The sequence below is a fragment of the Podarcis gaigeae genome (assembly GCF_964106915.1).
Source record: "Podarcis gaigeae genome assembly, chromosome: 4".
NCBI classification, from domain to species: domain Eukaryota; kingdom Metazoa; phylum Chordata; class Lepidosauria; order Squamata; family Lacertidae; genus Podarcis; species Podarcis gaigeae.
In genome coordinates this window covers 56,243,737-56,257,717 of record NC_139677.1, presented here as the reverse complement: position 1 = coordinate 56,257,717, position 13,981 = coordinate 56,243,737, and the positions used below count along the sequence as shown (strand labels likewise).

General features: G+C 42.6%; 1 protein-coding gene across 12 annotated transcripts in view; it reads right to left on the bottom strand.

Moving 5' to 3' along the window:
- TIAM1 (TIAM Rac1 associated GEF 1) overlaps positions 1-13,981 on the bottom strand; it is a 189,933-nt gene that overhangs the window by 68,971 nt on the left and 106,981 nt on the right. Inside the window, exon 1 of one of the 12 annotated variants that reach the window (XM_083735896.1) lies at positions 11,557-11,666. The exons of the other annotated variants lie outside the window; for them this stretch is intronic. Within the exon in view, the coding sequence (XP_083592022.1) occupies positions 11,557-11,559 (3 nt within the window). The 5' untranslated portion in view covers positions 11,560-11,666. Of the gene's footprint in view, positions 1-11,556; positions 11,667-13,981 lie in introns of those variants that run through there. 12 annotated transcript variants of the gene reach the window in all.

The following is a 13,981-nucleotide window of genomic DNA, read 5'->3' as shown; positions in this document are numbered from 1 at the left end:
TATGGCAGACCAACACGGCTACCTATCTGTAACTAGGCAGGATGGGTGAGAGATCGCCTGCTCTTGATGGGGTTACACTTCCTCTGAAGGAGCAGATTCATAGCTTGGGGGTACTCCTGGATATTCTGCTGTTGCTCAAGGCTCAGGTGGCCTCTGTGTCCTGGTGTGCCTTCCATCAGCTTTGGCTGGTGGCCCAGCTATCTGGACAGGGATAGCCTAACTACTGTTGTCTATGCTCTGGTAACCTCAATGTTAGATTACTGCAATGTGTTATACATATGGCTGCCTCTGAAGATGGTTTGGAAACTTCAACTAGTGTGGAATTCAGCAGCCAGGTTGCTCACTGGAGCAAGACGGTTTGAGCATATTACGGTTTGAGCATATCTTGGTTCGTCTGCACTGGCTACCGATTAGTTTTCGGACCCAGTTTAAAGTGCTGGTTTTGACCTATAAAGCCTGAAATGGCTCAGGACTGCAATACCTCAAGGACTGCCTCTTTCCATATGAACCTACCCGAACCCTGAGATCATCTTCTGAGGCCCTTCTTCATGTGCCTTCTCCTCGAGAGGCCCAGAGGGTGGCAACACAACAACAGGCCTTCTCTGCTGTGGCTCCCCATCTGTGGAATGCTCTCCCCAGGGAAGTTCACCTGGCATCTTCATTATACACCTTTAGGCGCCAGGCAAAAATGTTCCTTTATAACCAGGCCTTTGGTTGATTTGATTGACATCCTATGCCCTTTAAAAATGTGAGGTTTTGGGGGGAGGGGAGTTATTGGGTTGCTGTTTTTATTTTGATTATAGATATTGTGGTTTTATATTTTGATTTCGTTCTGTAAACCACCCTGAGACCTCTGGGTATATAGCAGTATATAAATCCAATAAATTATTATTATTATTATTAATAATAATCTTATTTATTTATTTATTTATTTATTTATTACATTTTCAGTTTCTTCCCTTGCAATTATTAAAATGTCGCAAATGTTGGTGCCCCAGGCAAACAAATGAGTGGAAAAGTTACTGTGTCACAATAGCCAGAGAATGGGAGCAATTGGTAGGATTATAATTAAAGTTTCTTCCTCCCCTACCCAGCTGCATCACCCATCTCTCACTGCATCACCTATAAATTTGCTTGGTTGTGCAAGAGCTCTTCAGTTACTACAAAAGAAAAAAAAACTGGTGTAACAAGATCTGCCCTGCCCCATCATACAATTATGTATGTAGATTGCTACACACTTGCTGAAATAGGAGTGCTGCTTATTTATCGTACTGATGGTGTCATTTGCCATGTCGTATACATGTTGGATAGAGCTGGTAGGTAAGAAGATATAATCATGAGCCTTTCCTCTGCTGCACTCACTACATTTCTGCAGCAAACTTCAAACACAGTGAAGAGCTGGCAAACTAATGTTACTACTAAAGTTTTCCAACTGTAATATCTAATTCCAGTTTGGGGACAAAATAGAATTAGTGGCAACCACAATTTGTCCAGTTCAGATACAATATCAAATTACAGTTTTTGGTGCAATGCAGGAATATGTGGAATGCGAATGTGCAAAAGATTCATATAGTTCAGCCTTAATGCCTAAATCATTCTCTTCCTTTAAAAAAAAGATTTTTTTCAACCATCTTACAAAACTACATGGATTGTATTTGAAGAAAACATTCTATTTTTTTGGCTGGCAGAGTTTAGCAAATTGATTGCTAAAGAATGGATATTTAGAAATATCTGTTCCATTTGGGGGCACTCAAGGCACCTGAGGTTTGGAAAGATGAGGGCAGAATTTTGCAGGTCTGTCTTTCTCCTCTCTCTCTTTGGCTTGGCTGCTAATAGGTTTAAGTGCTGAAATGAAGGCACTATTAGCTTTAACCTACAGCCAGCAATAACAATTGGCTTGTCCCACTAGTATCCCTTTGCTGATCACATCAGTGGTTGGATAGCCAAGTGTGCTTAGTTAAGAGCACATTCTCAAATACATAATACAGTGGTAACTCGGGTTACAAATATAATTTGTTCCGGAAGTCCATTCTTAACCCGAAACCATTCTTAACCTGAGGAATGCTTTTGCTAATGAGGCCACCCCCTGCCTCCGTGCCACCAGCGCACGATTTCTGTTCTCATCCTGGGGCAAAGTTCTTAACCCAAGGTACTACTTCCGGGTTAGCGGAGTCTGTAACCTTAAGCGTCTGTAACCTGAGGTACCACAGTACTGGGGAATCAAAGAGCTGTAACCCAAAGAGTTTGTAACCCAAAGAGTATGTAACCCAAAGCGTTTGTAACCTGAGGTAACACTGGAACAGAGAAATGGAACTGTAACCAATCTAGAATTTTGTTCTTAGGAAGTGTTTGCCTATTGATGCAAGACAATGGTTATAATCTATATTGTGCTATGAATTTAGATATGATGGGACTGTGCTGCTGTTGTCAGCACTTTCACATAGCTGGTGTCACTGTGTTATGATGAAAGATGTGCCATCTGTGCCCAACAACTCTTTGTCCTACATTTAGTTAGACTATATAGATATGACCTTGAAGGTGGTATCAGTTTTGGTGGTCTAGGTAGAAAATGCAGATTCCATGAGATGAACAATGGTCTGACTTTAGGAACACTTTCTTTTTCAAATAATTTTTGTTAAAGGTTTTCTTGGTTTACAAAAGTACACACACTGTCTTATTCGATATGAGACATTAGTGTTGGATACAGTATAGGGTTGGGGGAGAAGAGAGAGGGGAGAGGGGTGGGAAACCTACGCTCTTTTATATAGTGTGCATGTGGGATTTTTGACAGCATCAACTGGGTAGACTTTCTGCATGGTTGTTTGTCTTGTTCAGCCGATCTCTTTAATTCTGAAGAAATTGGGCCATTTCATATGTCAAAGCTTAAGTGGCCCATCAAAGTATATATCAAAAACTGTGGATGTTACAACTGTGTTTTTGCAAAGGTGTACTTTGTAGGTCCATCAGGGAGCTCTGATTGGTTGCAGTTCCCTATTTGAATGTTGACTTGATTGCCTCTGCATAGTGTGAGAGAAGGGCCTATGACAGGGGTCACCAACCTAAGGCCCATGGGCCACAAGCAGCCCATGGGAGTCATTTAACCAGCCCATGGACCCCCGCTGCCCGCTCGGTCGGCTCCCATGTGCCGCACTAAACTGGCGCAGAGCAGGGACCGCCTTCCGCAATGGCTTCCCATTGGCTGCAGGAAGCTCCTGCAGCCAATGGGAAGCTGTGCATGCCTCCTCCATGCTGGAAATAGCATTTGCACATGCGCGCGCATGCACTCCGGCCCACCACGGTGTCTGCGGGACCGTGAACCAGCCCAAGCCACAGAACCTTGCTGCCCCCTGGCCTATGACTTTGTTGTCTTTACACAAACTATTACATGATCCAGTTACAGATAGGTAGCCGTGTTGGTCTGCCATAGTCAAAACAAAAAAAATTCCTTCCAATAGCACCTTAAAGACCAACTAAGTCAGTTCTTGGTATGAGCTTTCGTGTGCATGAAGAAGTGTGCATGCACACGAAAGCTCATACCAAGAACTGACTTTATTACATGATCTACATTAAATCAAACTAAAACCTTGCTTTGAGAACATGTTTGAACATGCACAAGATTAAACCAGAAAAAAATGCTGAATAAGTGAATAAGACATCTGGAAAAGGTTTACCTGAGCAATCATGTAAATGGATAAAAACAGTGTCTCATGGCACCCCTCTGAAAATGAATGTATGTGGCAGAGATAGATTTCCCAAACCAGATGCCAACTAGGTCATAGAAAAATGCACAAAAACATTCTGAAAATAAATGTTTCAAACATGCACTTAACTGGAAAGGTTAACTGTTGGAAATTACACCCATCTAATCGAGCACAGTACCCCAAACTGTCAGTTGTGGCAACTCATTGTGCATTTTTTGCATGGAGGTCCTTGAAACGTATAATATATAATCAAGAGGTTTTCTGCAGTTAAAAAACTACTATTGTCTAAATCTCAAAATCCCACTGCTAAGACATTTTGTACAACAACAAAAATTATTAGAACCATTATCTGGAGCTGACTTTTGACTAATAGCACAAAATAGGAGAGGCGGAGAAGAACAATGTCTATTCTAGGAGTACAAACCATTTGCTATTACATACTAGAATACGCATCCCTATATGTTTTAATACATTATATTATCTCATACACTCAAAGTGTGGCCTTCAGGTCATGCTTTCAGGATAACCCTAAAGCTGTTTGACTGATTTTTGGAATAATTTTATGTTCATTACAGCAAACACATGGCGGAAAATAAGAGAAATTTTATTTCTCATGTTAAACACGGATGCAGCTTTCATATGTCAAATATTCAAGGCATAAAAATTATTTCCCTGCACATTTGTTTGCAGAAATTATGCATGAAAACCTAAGGGGGCAAGTGGAGCTTTTCTGGCCACATTAGTCCAGCATCCTGCATCCCACATTGGCCAGTCAGTTGTTTTTTGGAGCCCCACACTAGACATGAAGGCAATGGGCAGTCAGTGACATTGTAGTTAACCAGAATTTGTCTAATCCTCTTTCAAAGCCACCTAAACTCACGGTTATCTCTACATCTTGCAAAAGTCTAATACCCAGTGCTATTTTTCTAGAAAAAGAGGTGCCAGAACTCACCATGAACACCTCTTTCACTCTCTTAGAATGGCAATGGTGCCCACCTGAGAGGTGCCAGAACTGAGTTCCAGCAGGAGAAAAAAGCCCTGCTAATACCACAGATTAATTATGCATCATGTGTGAAAAAGCCATCTCCTTTGTTTATCTCGAATCTACTGCCAGTCAACTATTGGGTGACACCTTCCCATGTTTTCATATTATGAGAGAGGCATACTGAACATGATTTTATAAACGTCAGTCAAACCTGAAACACATTAACCTTTCCTCATAGGAAACATTTTCCAACCCTTTTCTCATTTTGCTTGCCCTTTTCTGCATATTGCATGATATATATGCAATAGGCTTTAAGAAACACCAATTTTTTTATACACATTACAGATATCTACAAACAACCTATGTCCTTTCCTTATCAGTATTATCTGTTCCCCAACAGACATACAGAAAAGCATATGCTGCCTTTTCAGTGTGGGTTGAATGTGACAGCAACTCTCATTGCACTCAAAATTAATTGCTTTCATTAAAGATTAAATAGGGCCAAAGTTGGACAGAATGTTAAGTTTCAAGTCCTGTTTTGCTTTTAAATGCTTTGATAGAGCAGCATGTGCTGTATATTGGCTTGGTAGCATTTTACTGTTTTTATTACTGCAGACTGCACAGAACTGTTGATAACAGAGCAAGCTAAAAACGCCCAGAGAGAGAAATAAATAAAATACAACATTCCTTGCGCCCTCCAGAAACATGCTGGTCACAGCCCATCTAACGCAGCTACTCAGAAATATTCATAAGCATTTTGCATGTTCAGCAAACAAATGAGGGAAAGGGGCATCATTTTATCATCTCTCAGTTCTCATTTAATTCCTTTTGAGATTTCACTCCCTCCAACTTCTGGTTTCATTTGCCCAAATATTTTCTGTACTTCTGCAACCTGTGGGGTTCCTCCAAGCCTGCTGGCAAGTCCCTCTTCAGCATGGGTGGTGCCATTTTAACTAGATAAGAAACAGCTGAACATCACAAATAGAGGAAATGATAAAAAGTTATCAAAACATTAGACAACTGTTTCTAAGTCAGTTCCTTTGGCATATATTGAAAAAAGGCTTCCATGCCCAGGAATGCTATGAAGAGCTATGTGTCTCCTGAGTTCTTCCTCTGCTAACTAAGCAGGACCTCAAAGAAATAAAATGCTACCCCTTCTGATCACTCCATGCACCTTTGAAGCAGAGCAGTAGTAGGTGCCTTGAGGTTCACTAGATCAAAGTTCTTAGGTAATACCTGTGCTATGTTAGTCCTGGGAGATTGCATGTCTCAGATCTTCAGGAAAAAATAAGACCTGCTCTTAGGAATGTATGAAGCTTGATTTATCTTGAGTCACACCATTACTCATCTAGCTCATCATTGCTCAGTTGCTCTCAAGGGTATGAGGCAGATATTTTTCCCATCACTTGCTACCCAATATTTCCAAATGGAGATGCCTCAGAACTTCTGCAAGCAAAAGATGTGCTCTACAATTGAGACACAGTCTAGCCTCCGAAGGCCCAGTTCACATGTTGCTTGAAACCACAATTAAGCTTAGCTGTAGTTTAAAGGTGAAGGTGAAGCACACTGCTGCCCAAAGAGCAACTTGCGGCTGTTTTGCTCCTCCTCCTGTTGTACTACCAGGATCTGACCCATCGCTTGCCTTAGCAATACACCCAAACCCAGGAACATGGTTAGTCTCTCTCCAAACAAACCACAAGCTATAACTATCATTTGTTCTTGGCTTACCACTCATTGTTTGTTTGGAGAGAGACAAGCCTTGGTTTGGATGTAATGCTAAGACAAACCATAGCTTGGTTTCTGGTAGCATGATGGCAGCAGGAGAGCAGCGTAGTGCCACAATTCTTCCCTATACACCAGCATGTGGCATGTTGATCTTTGAACCACTGTTTAACCAAAATATTATTTAAAGTGAACTGCTTATGTAATTTAAGTTCATCTGAAGAATGTATGTGTGTGCAGAGAGAGCAATTTGAATGCTGAGAATGAATTTTATTTTTAGTGGATTTTATTAATTCGCTTGTTTTCTCATTATCAGACCACACCTGGAGTACAGTGGTGCCTCGCAAGACGAAATTATTTCGTTCCGCAAGTTTTTTCTTCTTGTGAATTTTTCGTCTTGCGAAGCACGGTTTCCCATAGGAATGCATTAAAAATCAATTAATGCGTTCCTATGGAGACCGCTTGCCAGGCTGGCGGTGCGGAGAAGGGCTTTTCTCCCCACCGCAAGCCTTCAGGACAGGTACGGGAACAGAGGGGAAGGCGCACAGCGCTTCTCCTCTGTTCTCGGGGCTTGTGGTGGGAGGAGGGTTTTTCCTCCCCACCGCCAACATTCAGAACAGCATTCTGAATGTTGGCGGTGGGAAGGAAAACCCTCCTCCCACCGCCAGCCTTCGGAGCAGCCTTCCGAAGGCTGCTGGTGGGGCGGAGAGACCTCCTCCCGCCGCCAGCCTTCGGAGGAGCCTTCCGAAGCCTGGCGGGGGGAGGAGGGCTCTCCGCCCCATCGCCAGCCTTCGGAGGAGCCTTCCAAAGCCTGGCACGGGGAGAAGGGCTCTCCGCCCCATCGCCATTCTTCGGAGGAGCCTTCCAAAGCCTGGCACGGGGAGAAGGGCTCTCCGCCCCATCGCCATTCTTCGGAGGAGCCTTCCAAAGCCTGGCGGGGGGAGAAGGTCTCTCCGCCCCACCGCCAGCCTTCGGAGGAGCCTTCCGAAGCCTGGCGTGGAGAGAAGGGCTCTCCGCCCCATCGCCAGCCTTCGGAGGAGCCTTCTGAAGCCTGGCGGGGGGAGAAGGGCTCTCCGCCCCATCACCAGCCTTCAGAGGAGCCTTCCGAAGCATGGCGGGGGGGGAGGTCTCTCCGCCCCACCGCCAGCCTTCGGAGGAGGTCCGAGGACAGTGGGGAAGACGCGCTGCACTTCCTCGCTGTCCCAGAGATTTCCCTATGGGCTTTCATCTTGCGAAGGAAGCCCATAGGGAAATTCGTTTTGCGAAGCACCTCCAAAATGGAAAACCCTTTCGTCTAGCGGGTTTTCCGTCTTGCGAGGCATTCGTCTTGCGGGGCACCACTGTAATGTGTCCAGTTTTGGGTGCCACAATTGAAGGAGGATATTGACAAGCTGGAACATGTGCAGAGGAGGGCAACTAAGATGATCAAGGGTCTGGAAACCAAGCCTTATTAAGAATGGTTGAGGGGGTTGGGTATGTTTAAGCAAGGAAAAGAGGAGACTGAGATGACCTATGATAGCCATCTTCAAATATCTAAAGAGCTGTCACGCGGAGAATGGAGCAAGCTTGTTTTCTCTTGCCCCAGAGGCTAGAACCCGAACCAATGGCTTCAAGTTTCAAGAAAGGAGATCCTGACTAAACATCAGGAAGAACTTTTTGACAGCAAGAGCTGTTCAACAGCGGAACGGACTTCCTTGGAAAGTGGTAGACTCTCCTTCATTGGAGGTTTTTAAGCAGAAGTTGAGTGGCCACCTGTCATGGATGCTTTAGCTGAGATTCCTGCATTGTAGGGGGTTGGACTAGATGACCCTGGGTGTCCCTTCCAATTCTAAAATTCTATTATTCTAATTCACCTTCATCAATAGCCCAATCCTACAACCAGATTATTCAGAAAGAGTTCCACAGTACTTGTTAAGTAAAAATTTAGGACTGTATCTTTCATCCTGCTCCAAACTACTGTACCTAGAAGTCAATCACAGTGGTTTCAATGGAGTTAACTTCCAATAAGTATGCTTGAGATTCCACCTAAATCCCAACGTGGCTTTGTGCCCTGGTATTATTTCTTAGTGTTTTAACTCTAATTAATGCCACTAAATACAAATTAATTACCTTGGTTTTAAACCCAGGGGGATTAGACTACAAAACCTCTTATGGAGACAAGTCAACAGAGGTGCACAAAGTTTCCAAAATCCCCTTCAGTATGGAGTATATCTATAATCAAGAGGGGTCACAAGTATTTTAAAGGCCATTTCAGGCTATGTGTCTCCACCCATCCTTATTTTTAATGAAAGCTGTGTTTAGTCTACCAGACAAGTGGTAGATTTCTCAACTCCTCACAGTTACCTTCTGACAAACACATCCGATTTCAGTCTTGTCTTTCAGGTCTGAAAAGCCGAAGCTGTGGAGAACTCATTTGGAAACCTAAACAGAACGCAATTACTGCAAAGTGCTCTTACGTTTAACCAGTGTGTGTGTGTCTGTGTGTCACAATTGTGTGACAATTTGCTCCTACCTCCAGTGATATGGATTTAAAATTTTATTTTGAAGTATAGCTATTCATTTTGTAATCAAAATGACAGGCTAGGTAACAGCTCTCGTTCCCACCAGCCATTACTTTAAAGGAAGATTCATAGGAGTTGACAATGGGGAATTAAGTATTGATTGCAGAATTATAATTCCAGCTAAAAACCCATCCGCAGTGGGTGAAGGAGGGGAGTTTAAGGGAGCAAAAGCACTTTGCTAAATCTGTACTTTTTTAGGCGCAACAGCTGCACATCAAATCATTTTTTCAGAAACTTCACACAGTATGGGCATATTATTGTTACTAATTCTATATTGATTTTATATGTACACAGGTGCTGTGGTTTTCTCACTGCATTGAATCCTAGGAACCGAAGCTGGTAAGGATTATGATGATTTTTTGAGGGAAAGAGATCTAGCCCCTTATCAGAACTGCAGTCTGCAGGGCTTCTGTGGTGAAACGGAATGGCTACTAAACCAGTGAGTAAAGCAGAAATGCTCTGTGTTCCTTTTTCCATTGAGAATTTGCACTTCAAAAAGAGGGAGACAGTAAACAGCAGAGCAGAAAAGGAAGGAAAGAGTCACACACACACACAGAGAGAGAGAGAGAGAGAGAGAGAGAGAGAGAGAGCGCGCAATAAATTGTTCCTTTTTTGTTTTCCATAATCACCACTATTCTCAAAACGTGTATTTACCAATTCAGTGGTTTGTAAAACTTTGCCAGAGTTTTGTTTCAGGGAGGAAGGATGTCAAATAAACTGCTCATTGGAACATTTGCTCTCTTGACAGGTGCATAAAATGCAAGAAAAAGGTGGTACCAAGCTGAATGCAAGGAACTGGTGCTGGTATTCTTCCCTCAGCAGCAAAAGCTGAAGTGTATTTTCCCTTCAACTCTCTAGGAGGTCTTGCTCAGCTATAGTGAACACTTAATATTAAAATGAAACTGCTGTGTGGGTGCCCCCAAAACAACTCCTAGATATTAATTGCATGTGCATATTGACACTAATTATTTCCAAAGCACTAAAAAGCTGTCCCAATTAAAGAAAAGCAACTCCCACGTTTAAGCTCCAATTTAAATAAGTGATGCTAAGAGGGGGGGGGGAGTTATACTACTTAGCTTCAGGAAACTAAGATTCTATTCTAAAGAAAACAAAGAACATTTCCTTTGGCTATGTCTGCATAATGAGGTCATAAACACTGGTAGACTAAAGGAATACTGGGTTCTCTGCTCCTTTTCAATTTCGCTTTGTAAGTGAAAGACTCCAGAATCCATTTTAGAAGCCAGTATGAGCACTAGAAAATGGGTCTCCCATTTTTTCTAACCAAGAGAACATGTACACAGTATGGATAAAGCAACTTCTGATCACCACTGAAGGACACTGAGGTAGGAGGTTAGGCTTGTAGTTCTGACAGCTTTGAGTAAGGCCAGTACTTTAGGTATCCCTTAATTTGTTCTTCTCCCTGTATCTTAAAGCAGTCAAGAGGAATGTGGGCATGTTCAGATTTGTAGCTTTCAATGATTGATTGATTGATTGATTTGATTTGACTTTAAAACCATTAAAAAGATCCCAATGAAATCTACAATACCTAATCAGAACAATAAAAAATCCATTAATAAAACCATTAAAATATACATAAACCAATTACATTTTAAAATGTACCAGCTATCAAATTTAATTAGTACAATACAGGCAGCATAATTAATGGTCTTGGGTACCTCAATCTGTCAAAGGACCCAAGTGAAAGTAATGTCTTCAAATGCTACCAAAAACTCAATGAGGATGGCAACTGGATCTCTATGGGGAGGTAATTCCACGGATGTTGTATCCCATATCACTGCACAATGGGCTGTGATGGTCAGAAGTAGCATAAGAAGGGTTTCCGCCAACAGACCTGAACAACTGATAATGAGAAACACACTCCTTCAAGCATTTGGAGCCAAAATCATTCAGCATAATATGTATTAATTCCAAAATTCTGGATTGGCCCCAGTAGCATACAGTATATTGGTAAACAGTTGTTATGTGGTCCCAGTTAAATATGCCACCACAACTCCAGCAGCCATAATCTGCATTAGCTGCAGCTTCCAGACTGTCTATAAGAGCACATTATGGTTGACTAATTGCAAAGTTACCAGAACACTGGTTCTTCTAGTAAGTCTATCTTGATCCAGGAACAGCTGTACTTGGTGTACCAGCCAGAGGTGGAAATAGGGCACTTCTTGCCATTGCTGCCATCTACGTCTCCAATGCCAGTGTTAAATTGAAGAGCACCTCTCTTCCCCACAAGCTAAGCAGCTGCTCTTTCAGGAAGAAAGGTTCTATCTAGAACCAACTGTCTCTCCATTTCCCAAACACAAAAGCTATCCATCAACACCTCCATCATGTCAGGATTCAGTGCCAATTTACTGGCTCTCATCCAGCCCATTACTGCCTCCTGACACTGCCCTTTCCCCTCAAGGAACACAGATGCTAAAACAGCATAGAGACAAGAAAGAGTCCTGTGCTCACAGGACAGAGCAAAATACATAGAACAATTGCCCAGTGGCTGAGCAGCAGCACCCTAATGATGCTCTCTCAAAACAGCACTGCAGCACTGGAACAGAACCACTACACCGCTGTTCCTCACCATATCATTGTATCTCCAACTCCCAACCTGCAGAGCTACTTCAGGAGGACATCATGGTGGATGGTATCAAAGGCTGCAGCATGATCAAGAAGAATCAACAGGCTTGCTCTCCTTTCCAGTCTCTCTACCAGGTTATCACCCAGGGTGGTCAAAGCTGATTTAGCGCTGAAACCAGGCCTGAATCCAGATTGAAATGAGTCAAGATAATTCCTTTCATTCCAAACAAATCTGAAATTGTCCAGCTACTGCCCTGTCCACCACCTTGCCTGAAAAGGGGGTATTAGCAGAACCTCTGGGTCATACAATTGATTTCAATAGGTTTATTTTCAAGTATGGCTTAGTTGGATAGTGTAGGGACGCAGGTGGTGCTGTGGTTTAAACCACTGAGCCTCTTGGGCTTGCCAGTTGGAAGGTCTGCAGTTCAAATCCACGTGACCGAGTGAGCTCCTGTTGCTCTGTCCCAGCTTCTACCAACCTAGAAGTTTGAAAACAAACCAGCGCAAGTAGATAAATAGGTACCATTGCGGCAGGCAGGTAAGCGGTGTTTCCGTGTACTCTGACACTCCTCGCAGTCTTCTGTGTGCCAGCAGCAGTTTAGCTGTGCTGGTCACATGACCTGGAAAGCTGTCTGTGGACAAACGCTGGCTCCCTCAGCCTAAAAAGCGAGATGAGCGGCCACACTCCAGAGTTGCCTTTGGATGAACAACTATGAGGTTCTTTACCTTTGCCTCTCTTGTTGGATATCACCAACAGCTTTAATTTGTGCTCAGCAGCCTTGACAGAACTGTGAAGACTGTCTATATTGATGTTGCATAAGCACCCCTACTAAAAGGGCTGATGCTTTTCGGGGTTTTTTGTTTTTAATATAGAGCTTCTGCTGTGGGAAAACAGCATCATCTGTTTCAGAATGTCATTTTTATATTTAGAAACAGCACATCTTCATGGATCAAACGCAAGCAGCTAATCCAGATACCCGCCTCCAGTTACCTCCTACAAGTTAGTGCCAACTGATGAATTCTCTTTCTTTCCCTCTCTCTCTCCCCCCCCCCCATCCATTCAGGCTTCTCCTTGCCATCCAGTGGGCATCTTTTGCTGATGTGTTATTTATCCCAACACCTACGCTTGTAGAAGCTGTTCATCTGACCAGCTCACACTGTCAGATCTAATTGCACTTAAGAATGGTGCATTGCCCAAGCTTAACTCAGCATCAGGATGCAAGTCAGATGGTTTATCCCCCCTATCCAATCCCTACGTGAAGTGTTTTTCTTTTTCCGGGTCACAAGATAAGAGTCTGCATTCTCTGCTACATATGTACTAAAATGGAACATAAAATAAAATCAGAGTAGTCACTGAAGCATGCTGTCTAGCGCTAGTCTTGACCTATTTGTTCAGGCTTCTTTCTGGGATTGTTCAATTTCATCCGCTAGCTACATTTCACAACAGATAGCTACAAAAGGCAAATACCGAAAACCAAGAAACGCTATAACTAACCTCATTTGAACAATTACGTCTTAGAAGATGAATGCTGTAAAGACTATTAATTACAAATATATGTCAACAGGAAGAGTTGCACATTGAATATATACAGGATAAATTTCATAGTTTCCTTTTGACCTGACTCATATTCTTACTTAGGTTGAGAGCAGACCAGTACAACATGCAGAATATCTCATCTCTAGAACTTACAGTAGCTACAAAATAATAAAGAAAATAACAAACGTTTAAACTTGGTCGAGTCAAGAAATTTCTCTTTGGAACAATGTTAAGCCTATGGTTGGCATGATTGTATATTTATGAAAATATACATTTTATGTCATTGGATGTTGTCATTTCAGCAACAGTGGTCCATATAAAGGGGGATAAAAAAGGTATGGTTCTTTCTTTATTAGCCCCAACATTTCCCCCCTTGGTTTGTCAGCTATTATTTGCAGAACTACTTGACAGAGGAAGTTGGCTTATATTTGTCTATTCATGCATGTTGTACTTATACCATACAACAAAAAGGCACTTACATCCCTAGAAAACATGGAGGTGTGGTCTCAATAGGTAAGTAGATTTTGGAGTAATGGTTTGGTGGGAGAAAAGGTACTGCTTTATCCCTAGAAGGCTGACTTGGTGGCTGTGCCTGTGGCCGTGTCTGAAACTGGTACATCAGTTAAAGCTGCCACTCATATCATCTGAGCTAAAAGCCACTCATATCATCTGAGCTAAAAGAACACCTCCATGCAAGGTCTCAGCAACTGCTTAAGGCCCAAGAAAAAAACAACATCATGCAAATTTAAGGCCAGAGTCTCTCATCACTGCTACAGCTGGTCACAGGAAACTGACAAGGGGAAAGAGCAACTTGAGTACATCAGATCAGTGAGGAAATGATGGAATAGAGAAATCGGGCAGCAGAATAAGGCATTTTAGAATTTCTTGATAG